This window comes from Abramis brama (genome assembly GCF_963993115.1).
Source record: "Abramis brama genome assembly, chromosome: 1".
Lineage (NCBI taxonomy): Eukaryota > Metazoa > Chordata > Actinopteri > Cypriniformes > Leuciscidae > Abramis > Abramis brama.
In genome coordinates, this window is record NC_139963.1 from 65,925,993 (window position 1) to 65,941,709 (window position 15,717).

At 38.1% G+C, this 15,717-nt stretch overlaps 1 protein-coding gene across 5 annotated transcripts in view; it reads right to left on the reverse strand.

Annotated features, from left to right (window-relative positions):
• Positions 1–3,630: 3,630 nt before the first annotated feature.
• Positions 3,631–15,717, reverse strand: part of LOC311078667 (uncharacterized protein) — a 45,990-nt gene continuing 33,903 nt past the window's right edge. For 4 of the 5 annotated variants that reach the window (XM_084107624.1, XM_084107623.1, XM_084107625.1 and 1 more), the window contains 2 exons: positions 4,271–4,367; positions 3,631–3,996 (listed from right to left, as the gene is read on the reverse strand). In XM_084107624.1, coding sequence (XP_083963750.1) covers positions 4,298–4,367 — 70 coding nt within the window. In that variant the 3' untranslated portion in view covers positions 3,631–3,996; positions 4,271–4,297. The remainder of the gene's footprint in view (positions 3,997–4,270; positions 4,368–15,717) is intronic. The other variant, XM_084107626.1, reaches the window with a different exon arrangement.

The window sequence follows — 15,717 nt, forward strand, 5'->3', positions numbered from 1 at the left end:
ACAGTTGGATGATTATCATGGTTACCTTTAACAGGATTTGGACCTTGCTGACCTTTATAGTTTTTGTTCTTAACAGGCCCACCCTGAGGACAAGAATTTGGAGCGTGAGGTCCTTTACACCGCCAACAGAAGGGAGATTTAGAGGAGTCCTGTGATACTGAAGCTGGTACAGGGTTAGCCAACTGACTTGGAGCAGGATTACTTATTTTGAATTTCCAAGGTTTTTTCCGTTGTTCATACTGCAATTGGTTTTCCTTGTCTTTTTCCAACTGTTGCCCAAGACGGACTAGACCATCAACAGAAGTAACTCCATTACTTCGAAGTTGACTTGCCATCTGAGGATTGATGTTCTTTAAGATCAACTTAATAACTTCATCCTCTTCAATTTGTGGCTTCCATCGTTTGCACAGAGCTCGGTACATGTAAGCAAAATCTCTTATGCTCTCACCTTCCTGCTGTACACGTGTTCTTACTCGCTCCGCCAACTCATCCTCGTAATCTTCTGACAAGAAGGCAGCAAGAAACTTTGCTTCAAACTCCTGCCAAGTGTTTGTCTCAAGTCGAGCAACATCCCACCAGTCTCTAGCTGTACCATGGAGCACATTCCTGAGGGTTGCTATTATTTCTTCATCAGAAAGAGGGTGGAGAGCCATGAAATCATAACATTTCTCCAGAAAGATCAAAGGATCATCACAGTCTTCTAGTCGACCAAAGCATGGGAACTGGATTTTCACAGGCTGTTTACCCAAAAAACGTCCTCTACCTTCAACAGTGGTAACCATTTCACTTGTGGAATTAGGCTCAGAGTCACCCAGACCACATTGAAATGTTGAATGGAGTCGCTGTAATCTGGTACTCACCACCGGCATTTCCACAGCAGTAGAAGCAGATGGTGACATAATTGTTGGTACAGAAACATTGGCTTTTACTGAACTCTGCTGTGATGACTTGAGAGCTTCAATGTCTTTAGCTAATTGATGAAAATGTTGTGTGCACTGGTGGAGTTCATTCTGTAAATTACTATTTGAACCTGTCTGAGCAAGAAAGGTATTCATTTGTTGAGTATATTGATCAGTAGTCTTTTGAATGAGATCCAGAGTATTAGCCATTGGTTCCATGACTGTATTGAAATCCTTCAATACCTCTGCATGATGATTCTTTAATTGCCAATGCAGCATGTTATTAACCTCTTTCCTGAAATACTCAAACTGATTACTCATAAGCTGTTTTATTTCGGTTGTTTGTTTCACAGATGCAGTATCCACATGCAAGGTGAGAGTATCCATAGTGTTTTTCAGCTCTCCAACTTCAGTAAACAAGGTGTCTTTTAGACTCTGGTATTGTGTTCTGGTCATTTCACTCAATTGCCGAAGAGTCAGAGTGTCCATGAATCCAGTCAATCCTAAGGAGGGCTGAGATGAAGGTGATATTGGGGGTCTGAGATCAAAACTTCCTGTTAAGTCCATATCTAGCAGAGTGTGTTGAGATGAAATGGCCTGAAAACCTTCCAAGGTGCTGCTAGGGAGGGTGCTTGGAGGAAAGGATTGAGTTCCATCTTGATCTAAAGCCATAACATCCATAAGATCCTCTTTAAAAGTCTTGGTTGGGGTTTGGTTTCGAGCTCCCTCCATTTCATGGCAAGACCTGCTTGGAGATGCAGCCATTTTGCTTGAAGAATTGGGTGTTGTTTTTAGTCATTTGAAATAAAGAAGGTCTGATTTGAGTGCATTTTTCTTCTCACAAGTGTTTAATATTGGGGTCCCATCTGGGGTGCCATTTTTATGTAACGTTTTCGCACACTCTTTGGTTTGGATTTTTTTATGCTGGGGTGCCAGACAGGTTTTCTGTCATTAATTTAGTTCAGTACAAAAACGTACAAAGGTCTTGGGTAGTCTGTTTGTCTTTCACAAAACCCCTCACTTATTTGAGAAAAGAATTGCAATGCAATAATATATATAATAATAATATATAACACTCTTAAATAGACCACTACTGCATTCAATGACAAACACTAGAATTCATTCAAATATGTATATTGTTAAATGTCAACACAGTTTTAAGTGTCTCAAAACTGACTTTTTGGGTTGAATAGGAAAAAGAAAAACAAAAATTAGTTCCCAAATTGTTCCCCACAAAGGCTACAAAAAAATAAACAAAATAAACAAAATAAGCTCAAGTCACATGATCAGCAGTAATTCCAACAGTTTAGTTAATATAGTTCAATAGTTCACATAATCATACATTTCCCCGATCAAAAACAGTCAAAAAGTCAAAAGTCAAGTCACTTGAAAACAGTCATCCAGAACTGGCCTAGTAATGTACTCACGACCCCGTTTTCCTTTATTAGTCTGGTCCACGTTTTCCTGAAACTTCCCAGACGTGAGTATACAGGCTGGAGGCTCCCAATCCGTCAATTCCACCCAGATTTTAGAACTGCTCACTCGTACTGTTAGCCCTGCAGCGTCTCAACGACCATCCGCTAGTCACACCATAACGAGGATACAATGCTCTCCTTTTAATGATCCAGAGCGCGGAAGATTAGAACGCAGACGAAGCACTTAGCCACGGATAAAACAATGAATCGCGGGAGTCTTCGAGCGGAGCTCCGCGAGGTACACTCACTGCATTGCTTCCGGCAGCCGCCTCAACTTCCTTGAGCAGCGCACGTCATCCAGATAAAGGTAACTGGCCTGTCCCCAAGACGTCACCATCTTCGTCGCTATCTTATGACGACCACACATTCATATACTATATACATTGTTTTGATTTTTATGGATAATGAACTCGGATTATTTTACAAATGAAAGATGACTGATAATCTAGGATGAATGAACATTTAATTGCTTATTATATGACTACATCGTCACAGCATGTAAAGATAATTCCACATATAACTGCAATAGCAGATTCCAAACGGAGATGGCGACAAAGAGGCGAAACTTACAGACTGCGGTTTATGAAGAGACTATAATATTTTTTAGTGTGATCGTGTGATCCTGACGCAGAACTGGCCAATAACGAGGCAGCGTTCTGACGTAGATCCCGGAAACACTGCACTGTGTACAACAACGCGTGTTGGAGAAGCGTGTGCAGAGCAGCGGTGCAGAAAATGAAGATATAAACAAACCCAAGAATTTATGATTTCTGTGCTTTTCACATTCACAATGTAATGCTCTTGGATTTAACTAATTGCTAAATTTTATTAAATGCTGCATAAACTAGTTTCAGAGCTCTGTACAGGTCATTATACAAAAACATCTGCAGCGTTTTAATTGGAAAGTTAGTTTACATATTTATATTAACAATAACCATTGGGGAACGTTCTATAGTTGGTAACTATTTCTATGTTAATATTAAAAATGCCAATGTTGTTAAAAATAACTATCCTGCAACCTTCTGGGAACATTATATTATTGTTGCAAAAAAATAAATAAAAAAACATTCCTAGAATTATATTATTTAGTTCCCAAAACAATAACCAAACTAACGTTAGGGGAACGTTCTGTGTTTGCTGGGAAGCCCCTGAAACAAACGTAATACTTGGCTTTCAGAACTGAAAATTATGGAGTTATTCCTGAAGCAAGAAGAATCAGCAGAAATTAAAACTGGACAAAAACAACAAGCTGTTGATAAAATTATAATGAGTTTAATCAATCATTACTTGAAGTACAAAAAATTTATAAAAATCAAAACTAATGAGACAGATCTCTGAAAAACAATGAATGAGTTCAAATTAATATCAGATTCATGTCTCTGTTGAAAGTGTTACGGCCTCTTCTTCAGCTCCTGAACATGAACGTGTTTTTCCAGTGTAATTTTTCTGGTGCTCTTCTTCTGAATGAGAAGGCAGAAGTGATTTCAGAACGAAGGCCCGAGTTAAACTCTTCCTGCATTGATCACATGTAAAGTTTCTCTCCGCTGTGGATCCTCGTGTTAATCTTCAGACTTGATTTACATTTACACACATTTTTCCTTTCTCGTTCACGTCCATCAGGTCTAAAAGAAACATTAAATCAAGTGAGATTTCAAATGAGAGACAAACGTGAAATGATAAGTGAAGCTCAAAGTCAAGATCACTGAGTTCAATAGTCATTTTAATCTCATCAAATCTGGTCAACAACTGCTGTGCACGATTATGATCTATTTTAATGTCATGAAGATGATTTGTGTTATAAATCACTAGTTTGGTCATGAAACAGTGTAAATCTGGTGAGCATCAGCATGTTCTTCATCATGAAGAATGAATGAGGAATCAAGAATAAACACCAACCTCTTTGTTCTTCAGTATCATGATGTTTCATTCTGCAGGTTCTGGATCACTGGCGCTCTCTCTGTCCTCTCCTTCCAGATGCTTTCTGGCAGTTCTGCTAAAAACAAACAAGTTTCATTTCTTGCAGACATGATGAGAGAGGAATAATCAATATTTCAGACTCTGAACTAAGTACTAAGGCTAATCACATGTTGAAAAATATAGTGACCGTGATCATGTAACTTAAGATTATCAGGTTTTGTCGAAGCCACAACAACACAACAAACTGAAACAACACAAGCCAAGGTTTCCTAAACATGAAAATGCTTCATATTCAGCACTGCAAATAAACTTAAGCATACAGTTTAACACGTCGTTCATATGCATGTGATGTTTACTCTGATGTGGTATTCCCTGTATGCAACTTATTTATGTCACGATCCACACACCAAGGAAAGGGAGAGAAACAGGTGGATCCAAATACAACTTTTATTTGTAGGGCAATCCAATTCGTCGTCATCCATGCAGGGGTCAAAATCCATGTTAGCAGTCCAATAACAAAATAAACAAACAAGGAACAAAACAAACTCAAAGCAGGAAACAGACTACAAGAAGTGTAAGTGACATACCACAATGACTCCGTGACAAGGACTAAAACAGACAGGGTATTTATACACAGACACTAACAATGTGATAGGGAACAGCTGAGTGCAATCACAAGTGATGAGAACAGACAAAGGATTATGCGCGGGCGCTTCCTGCTGTGTGACGTGTGCGCAGACTGGTGCATAGATGTATATACACTAGATGTCGCATTAAAGACATTCGTTCCAATGAACTGCCCGTAGCCAAGGTGAAATCTAGTATATATTTCTATGCACCAGTCTGCGCACACGTCACACAGCAGGAAGCGCCCGCGACTTCAGATCACTTCGACGTGGTTGTGTTATAAGAGGTAAAAACGATATAAATACTGTTCGTTTTCACACACAAACCGCTTGTTTCGTGTCTTAGGCCATCAATGTGTACTTACGATGGGGAATTGTTTAATTTGGACGATGGGGAATTGTTTTAATTTGGACTCTGTGCTTGTGTTTTGAGACAGTGACCATAGACCTGCATTATATGACTGTCAGACAAGAACGGTTTGACCTAAAAATATCAAAATTGAAACTACTGCGGAAAAAAAGACACCTACATCTTGGATGCCCTTCAGGTAAGCTAAAACATACCAAAATTTAATTTCAAAGTGAACTATCCCTTTAACTAGGCAAATAACTGAAGAACAAGCTCTTATTTTCACCAACAGCTTGACAGAAATAAAATCATACATTACAAAACACACACATACACATTCATTTAAAACATTTACAAGCTGTGATAAAAACAATCCCTGGTAGTTTATTAAATGCAGAGATTGAAATAAATGATTGTAATTTCAATGACTTTCTTATATTTAATGGTTATATCCTTATCAGTAAATGTAAGAAAGTCATGTGTGTATTTCCATTTTCCTTCAATGCTTGTCCCGAGAGCGAGCGAGTCTCTGTTCAACTTTACAGAACGAGCTCCAGGACCTCAAGTTGATGAAGAGCAATAATTCTGACTAAAATATACATTGGTTTATTCTACATTAATCTACATTGTTCATAGAAGATTAACATGAAGGATTTAAAAATATAGTGACCGTGATCATGTAACTTAAGATTATCAGGTTGTCGAAGCCACAACAACACAACAAACAAAACTGACATAAATCACCTAGTGCTGAAACTAGGATTTAAAACCTACATTTAACGTCTATGAAAACAGAAACTGTAACTAATGTGTCATATAAACAGAGATGAGTTTGAAAACATTATCAATAATTCTAATAACATGCCAGATGAGATGGACTTGGTAATTGCAATGATGTTTTCATTGCTTTGTTTACTTTTCTGACAATGTATATAAAAAATATTTATGTGTTATACTTAAGAGTAAAGGGAATGGAATATTCGATGGAATATATATATGGGCTGCACGATTTGGGGAAAATGTCAGTGCGATAATAGAGGTAAATATTGTGATTGCGAAACACAGATTATTAATAATCTGCCTAAAGAAAAAAGTTATTTAGTCAAGAGCAGTGAGTGTTTTTCTCTGTTCCCTTTGTTCTTTGATAAACTTTAGCGACAGATATAATTAGTTGATACTGTGTACTGTCCCTTTAAGAGCAGCCGCTGCTGTCAGAGACACGGATCTCACACGCGCCTCATTCTCTCAAGAGTCACAACTCTTCACGTTCATCATAAGACTACTCTTATGTTATGAAGATACTCGACAAAAAGACATATTGGCATAATTGTGTGTGTTATTGTTCATTCAAGCTCGAAAGAGAACTGTATTCTGGCATGCTGTTTTGTGCGCACGCACGATATTAGCGCGAGTCTTTCTGTGTGTCACATCAGGACATTCACAGGCAGCGCGTTCATTTTGGCATACATGTGTGTTCGTTCTACCGCGAAAGAGAACTTCATACTGGCGCGCGTCTATCTGTGGGTCATGTGTATGTATTGCAAGCCAAGAGGCTCAGAAATACGCCATAGATTAATCGCGTTTAAAGCCAAACGCCGTCAAATACGGCGTTTTAAACCGTATTGGACGCCGTAAAATACGCCGTTGTAATTTTGAGATAATGAGTATAATGAGACACGCCCACTGATTTCCACAGCCAGTAAGTTTGAACTGTTCTCTCCCAATCAATGATGAGCTAAGTCAGACTAGATGAATTCAGCATGGATCATTTGTGGAAATCCAATTCGTATGCTCCCAAGGAATTATTAATTTTATGTATTAAAATAATCCAAGCTAAATAATAAACTGAAATTAAAGAAAATATTAAAGAATATTCAAATCAATAAAGCTAAACTAATAGGATTTTCACATTTTAAAAGGGTGTCACACAGGGCTTAATTTGAACCGGAACACGACTTGACTTGCCCGCTTGTTGTGGGGGAGAGCGGGGCAAAAAGTAACACTTTTTGACTTTCTCAGTTTGTGTAAATCTACTTATGGTTCAGAGTATTTATTTTTTCCCACATTAATTTCCCACATGTCTAATACAATTATGTGGTTTTGTTTTATTAATACAGTATATACTTTTTTCTGGATATACCCCGAAAGAATGGAAGTGAAATGTGACAACATGCCCCATAGGTGGGGTACATTGTAACATGTGAGGGGCACATTGTAACATGACATATGACAGCTTAAAATGTTATCTGATCTAATAATAAAAAATATACAAGACAAACTAAAATATTTTCTAAATTAAATACAATTAAAAAAATCATTTTTGAGTTTTGACTACGAACACAGGAAAACACAGCTATACAACATAGTTCAAAACAAATAAATAATTAGTAATTTCTGAACATTGACTCTCAGTCTTTATTCACCTTTTTCTCACGTTTTCTCAATAAAATTAATAAAAGTATAGAATATAATATCATATTTCTAATAGGGGCACATTGTAACGCAGTGTTACAACATGCCACCGCCTGCACAACTGGGATTTAAACCCTGCTAGTGTCTTCTGCTAGTTAGCGAAGCATTCAAGAACTCTCTCAACTGTTAAATAACATCTTGGAGATTAAAATAATATCAGATTTGTCTAATTTTAAAGGTCCCATGACATGAAATTTACACTTTCTGAGGTTTTTTAACATTAATATGAGTTCCCCTAGCCTGTATATGGTCCCCAAGTTTCTAGAAATTTCAATCGGTGTAAATCGAGCTTTTGCTATCTTTCTCTGCCTTTGAGAAAATGGAGGCTCATACGCGCTGATCTTGAATCTCCTCTTTATGACGTTATAAGGAGGAAATGTTACCTCCCCTGTCTCTGCTTTGCCCGCCCAGAGAATATTTTCCGCCCATCCCATGAGAAAATGCGCTAGGAAGTAGGAACACGCGCGCACGATTTTAGTTTGTCCTCGAGAGATATCATGGCTTTTGAGCGAGCGAAGCATAACAATTGCTCAATAATTGGATGAACAAATGAACACTGAAGGGTCAATACAGAGCTGGGCTTGCTGACCGTCTGAAACTAAAGTCTGGATCACTCTCTTTGGCTCAGCTACACACCTCGGACAAGTAAGTCAACTAATGATATATAAGTGTGTTGCTTTACTGTTTATGGTTACCTAGATTGTTGCACGTAGAATGTGGCTGTAACATTAGCTATGCAGGGGTGCGTTTCCCGAAAGCATCGTTGGCCAACTATGGTCGCAAGTTCCGTCGTTACCAATAGAGTTCAATGGACATTGCGATGAACTTGCGACCATAGTTGGCCAACGATGCTTTCGGGAAACACACCCCAGCTATGCAGTTTATGTGTGTGAATGCACACACTGTAACGCGAGTGTTGAACACTTCTTTGTTATTTGGATAACCGTTTTCCTGCAGGTTATATGGCGTGCGCGATATCCTCATTTCAAGATCGCAGAGCTTGATGTAATTGTAGATGAATAGACGTTACAGATAGCTACATGATAATAACTGTAAACCATCCGAATAAAGTACCGTATCCAGACATAATATTTTAAACTAACCATTCAGAAACGTCCTGCAGGAGCCGCTGAGTTGCAACTTCTTCATCCGTTGCTTCTCCATCCGGATCAGATTCTGGGTCAAACTGAAATGCTTGAAAGACTGCGTGTCTTCGTGCCATTGCTATATCCAACGTAAACATGCACGCCACGGTACCGTTGCGCAAGATGGCCAAGGCCACACCCACCCTCCACCTTGCACCGCCTTTCTCCTCCTCATTATCATTTAAAGCTACAGACACCGAAACGGCCCGTCTGAAGGAAGCTCATTCTGGGACTGGCTTGTAGTGGCTATAATTCTGCACCGAGGCTGAATTTTTGGAAAGCGATTTCAGATACAGTACTAGGGACCACTAAGGCCTATATTAAAGCCTACAAAAAGTAGCATGTCATGGGACCTTTAAATAAACACAAAAAATAGAGATGAAGAATTAACTTAAGTAAGAAATGTACTTTTGCTATGGTTTAATAAATGTCTATGGATATCTTCCAAAAAAATAATAATTTTGGCGCAATTTTTTCTCTATATAGTGTTGATATGGCAACTAGTAAATACACTAAGTTTCGTAATCCTAGCATATGTGGAAGTATTTAAAACAAGTGTGTTACAACTAGCCCCATGTTACATTGTGCCCCGCGCTCCCCTGCTTGAGATTGCTGTTAGCCTCAATCGTTTCACTCAGGGGAAAAATGTCAAAAAGACAGCAAAGTTTGCTTAACTTTTTCAAATACGCTGGCCAGTCAGATCCCAAACAAGCAAAAATCATTTCCGCTGATCAAGAATGTGGAGACCATGGTGGACACAGCAGTAATATCGACATAATATCTCGTTATTTCGACATAATAAGGGGACATTCTAATCTGCATTAAGCCATGGCTTAAATTAATGTGCACATTAAGCGTCCTTATAATGGTTTTCTATGGGGGGAAAATACTTAACGTGTAATTGCGTTCTGGGCTCATCTGATTTTTTTTGTACATAGCATAGCCCACTTTGTTATGATTTTAGTATCATAATGATTAATAAATGCACGCACAATTATCCGTGAACTTGATTTGAACAAATGCCTTTCAACTTGTGTGTGCAAAATTCAGAATTAAATGAATGTGCAGCAATTTGTACAAATAGAGAGTCTGTAGGCATACTATACTGTAGCCATTAAATAAGCACATTTAGTTTCATATTTGTTAAAATATTATAATGTTTTTTTTTTCATTTATGTTGATTTATGAAAAGTGAACAGCACGAGTAAGATAGGATGCGCAATATAAGACATGGAGTGGTTCAGACATGATTTTGACCGCTTCATTAAGTTTTGTTTTGTAGAAAGCTTTTCTTTAAAGGGACACTCCACCCATTTGCATTAAGCTTTGCATTGTTAGAAACCCAGTCATACTATTGAATGGTCGTGCAACACCTTCTCATTTTCCCCTGAGACGGGAGAAATCCGTTATTTACCTTTTACACTTACAAATCGTCATTTTGCGTCATTGTAGGAGGAAGTGTAAGAGGGGGGGGATTTCTGTTGAGACTACAAGCACTAGTTCTTCATCTTTCCCAGGGGACGGGACCCACTCACGCTACAGACCTATTACAGATCAGTGGGTGGGACTTTACTCTCTGAAACTGAAAGCACTATCCTCCATCTTGTTTGAAGCTAAGCTAACAGGCGCTGTGGAGACAGATGTAAAGTTATGACAATAGCGGAGGAGAGTGCTCAATATGATATAGAAGAAGATGATTTCGGAAGTCTGATGCTTGAATCAGGTGTTTGTGGCTAACGTTACCTTTACAAGCCGCATTATAGCGAAGAGCAGCCGAGGCAAAAGACCTGCCTGCCGCGGACGAGGAGCCCGGACTGGCTCGAGTTAGGGCGGACTGGTGGCGCCGGTGATCGCACAATGCAACTCATAAACTGTAAGATGCAACTACGAACACAGAGATGGAGTCCGTCTGCGGCAAAGAATTTCAACGATGACAATTTCTCCTGGACAAAATCTCTGAATCAGACGAGGACACAGACGTTTGTGTTGAGAACTATCCTAGTTTCGCACCGCATATGTTCTGACTGAACATCCAGGTACCATGCAATAATTCACCTTTTCGAAAGAAATACAAACGAGGAGTAATGCACTAATGAGATCGCCAACTAATTAGACATTTTGTGTGAATGTGAAATGAATTTCAAGCTCTGGTGGTAGCTAGCCTTGTAGACGGAAGAGTGATTTCTCTTATAGGCAGATATGCGCTTTCTGGATTAGTGGGAGTGGCTTGCGGAGCTGTGCAATGTGGTGCATTGTGGGAGTTGTTGTCTTTCATACAAATGCGTCCTGAAGTTATTTTTTGTCTTTCCTCGGTCACAAAGGCACCAAATTCAAAATTTATTTTACATTTCGACTACATACATGACCCACTTTAAATAAAAAACAATGTTCAAATGGGTGGAATGCCCCTTTAAAGAGAATTTCGTTTTGTATAAATTGTATCTTAATTGTAATAAATTTTTCATCAACCAATTGCCTGGGTTTAATGAATAAGAAGCAAATATAACGGACAATATAATCATGGAGGCGCCCGCGCAGTCACACATTGCACGTTAACTGGAGCGCATCTCATCCTACTTAACGAAACTCAGTGTATGCCTCAATGACATGAGAAATACATCAAATACACAAAGCTTGAAATGTCTTTAAACGAAATAATTAAAAATTAAAAAAAAAGAAAGAAAAAGGCTACTCTCTGATTATGTATTCCATTATGTGCATTTCTCTCTATAGGCGTGTTCACTACGGAGATGGCGATCGTCAACTTCATCTTTGCAGCTGACACTGTCAGAAAACACTAGTTTATTAATAAAAATCAATGCACGCATCACCGGATTTACAAATGCACATCTTGCTTGTTGCACGCACACATATGTCGAAATAACGAGATATTATGTTGATATAACATTATTATTAATAATAGCCTACATCTTTTAGAAAATTTGATTGTGCTGAATGCTGCGCTTGTTCTATTTAATAAAACTTTAATTTTGATCATTAAAATATTTGAATATTAAATATTTAGTGGCCAAGTTTTGCACAGCTCCTGCTGTCAATGATCTAGCACCGAAAGGGAAAAATATTTGAATCTTCATTTTACAAAAATATAATGGATATAATGAAATGTAATAATGTTATTTAATTAATATATAATCAATGTAATATGAATAAAACACGAATTGAATTAGCCTACAAAAATCGGAACACTATTTAATTCTGGAAGGAGAAGCTTATAGACCTACCAACAAACCTGCCACATTTTTTTAGAAATAGCAAAAAATACATTCGTCTTATTTTATTTATTTATTTTCAAATAGGCCTATTTAAAACACACACAGTCATAGGCATTCTATGGGTTATATCAGTGGTTCTCAAAGTGTGGTACGCGTTCCACTAGTGGTACGCAGGCTCCGTCTAGTGGTACGCAGAAGAATCACTGAATTTCGCACATAAAGATCAAACCGGTGTGATCTTTTACTGTCTATTGTGTGATGTGATCAGTCTTGGCTGGTCCCTGGAGCATACGATACGATTACATTGGTGTGAGTAGAACGGCCAGTGCATCAGGTGATGATCAACTGCTAAATTCAAATGTGCTTACATTTGCAGTTGGCTGGTGCTGAGCCAGAAACGGACGTGCGCCACTCAAGCGCTGTCAAATATCACAATTATTCATTGTTTTTAACCACATAATGTTTATTTTAGGTTTCAGACATTTAAATTCACATAAGTACTAAAAAAAAATCATTTAAAATTTGTAAAATACACACTGATGTCTATGGAAGCGGAAATAATAATAATTTCCATTATAATTAGACGACATATTTTATTCATATCAGATTGTGTAAGTTACACATTGTGTAAGTAACTTTAAAGTTAACTCTATTCTTCACCCAGTTCACCGGCCACTCACTTTCATGTATTTCTGGAGAAGTGGATGAATTCACGTGCTGTAAGTTAAAGGGATAGTTCACCCAAAAATGAAAATTCTGTCAGTAATTACTCACCCTCATGTTGTTCCAACCCCGTAAGACCTAGGCTTCTCAGTGATTGAAACTTGCTGGCCCAGAAAATGTATTAAAGACATCATTAATATAGTCCAAGTGACTCCAGTGGCTCAATCTTAAGTTTATAAAGCGACGAGAATACTTTTTGTGCGCAAAAACAAACAAAAATAACGACTTTATTCCACTTTTCATTTCCTTCTCTCTGGGCCTCGGATCTTTTTAAGTAGCGTTTAAGTGTAGCGCGTCTGTGTTGTACATCACCACGTATCACACATGACCAGCGTCGGCCAATAGTGAGCCTACGTGGTGACGTGAAACACAGACGCGCTACGCTTAAACGCTACGTAAAAAGATCCGAGGCCCAGAGAGAAGGAAATGAAAAGTGGAATAAAGTCGTTATTTTTGTTTGTTTTTGCGCACAAAAAGTATTCTCGTCGCTGTATAAACTTAAGATTGAGCCACTGGAGTCACTTGGACTATATTAACGATGTCTTTAATACATTTTCTGGGCCAGCAAGTTTCAATCACAGAGAAGCCTATGGAGGAGTTAGACAACTCTAAGATTTCATCAAAAATATCTTAATTTGTGTTCCGAAGATGAACTAATGTCTTACGGGGTTGGAACAACATGAGGGTGAGTAATTACTGACAGAATTTTAATATTTGGGTGAACTATCCCTTTAAATCCAACAGATCCGATTCTCTGAACAGTGGCACAAACTAATGACGGCGCATAGCTCAACTAACGCGATCGTTATAAAGGTGTTTAAACAACATAACACTTCCACTTGCATATATTTGACAATCGGAAAATATCAAATATGTCATGCCATAGCTAACAAATGTGTGAATATTTTGAATAAAAAAATTAAATAAAAGCAGATCATTAGTCATTCAGCGCTATTGTGGCTGGTGTGCCACGTCACCATGGAAACAATAAAGTGATCAGTTCTAAATAATGATCGCTTAGAAAAACTCACAGGGGTCAGCCAGAATATTTTAAATGTACGTTTAAAAAGGTTAAATATCAATACACAGCCTGTGTTTTTTTTTTTTTTATTAAGTACAGTACTTTTTTTTACTTAATATTTTAAGCACAGTAGGCTACAGTTTTTATTTCACTTTTAGGTGCAATACATTTGAATTGAATCATTATTTAAGTTTTTTATTTACCTGCATGTAAGCAGCACAGTGCAGTGTTAATGTTCAAACTGTGTTTTTACAATGTTTAAATTGGCTGACAATAATAAATATTCTTATTAGAAATTAAACTGCCTCCTTTTTGAGCTGTGCATAACCGTAGCTGAATAGTTAGGCCTACTACGCTACTGTATTTTAATTTTGGTCATTATGGTGGTACTTGGAGAGCCAAATATTTTCTGCGGTGGTACTTGGTGTAAAAAGTTTGAGAACCACTGGGTTATATCAATATTTTGTGTTATTCAGTACTTGTGCCGAGTCAAGCCAATACGACCTGGATTCTTTTCCTTGTTTAACAACTCCTCATATCACTCTAAAAAATGCTGGGTTATTTAATCTACCCAACCGCTGGGTTATGAAATTCTTTACCCAACCGCTGGGTTATGAAATTCTTTACCCATTATGGGTTATTTATATGGAATTTGGGTTATTTTGTGCAACTTATGTGTTGAGTCAAAATCCATCAACCCAACATTATCTCGTTTGACCCAGCACGTGGGTTGTTTGTGCTTCGAACGTCATCATATCATCACCAGAGTCCACACACCGAGTGCTCGTCACAGCAGAAGACCTGACTGATCATCCAGCGAGGCAAACAAATAATAAAAGGTATGTGTACACTACTACATGTTTAATTCACATTGTCTGTGTTGCGTTATCTATTAATGTAGTATCTGTATATTGTCGATGTCGAGGCTAGTGTTGTTTGGTTTGGCAAACAACGTAGCTAACGTTAGCCATTTAGCCGTTATCAGCACGGATAGCCTGCTTATTCGTTTGGTCTGAATTACATTTTTTGTAAAGGTGTTATACATTAAGCAACAGTTTCTTTTTATTCATGTGGAGATGTGGGACTTGAAAGTAAATCATTACCAGTACCTTTAAATTGTACTGTAATGTGTTAGAATTAATCTGGCATTTGGGTTACTTTTACCCAGCATTTGTGTACACTTTATAACAAATAAGTATTTGAATTAACCCAGAATTGTAATTAATTTGACCCAGCATTTGGGTACACTATATAACAAATATGTGTAGTTAAATCAACCCATAAATGTATTTAAATTGACCCAGCATTTCGGTAGAATATTAAACTCATCTGTTGGGTTAAAAATGACCAACCCATCTTGCTGGGTCAAATTAACTACTGCTGGTCTGGTGCAATATTGCTCCAGCGGTTGGGTTATAAAACAACCCAAGTTGGGTTATTTTAACCCATCATTTTTAAGAGTGTATGAGCATAAGAATTGGATTTCCACAAATGATCCGTGCTGAATTCGTCTGGTCTGACTCAGCTCATCATTGATTGGGAGAGAACAGTTCAAACTTACTGGCTGTGGAAATCAGTGGGCGTGTCTCATTATACTATAAGCAAAACACCTAAAATAGCGCGCGCTCTGTGCAACCAAAGCGGCGTATTTAACGGCGTCATATGGCGAGATGAACGGCGTTAAACGCAGCGCTTTCCATGCACACTAAAACGCCGTCAAATACGGCGTCATTGAGGCATTTCGCGCGTCTTTTACGGCATTTGTAATTACAACGCCGTATTTTACAGCGTCCAATACGGTTTAAAACGCCGTATTTGACGGCGTTTGGCTTTAAACGCGATTAATCTATGGCGTAT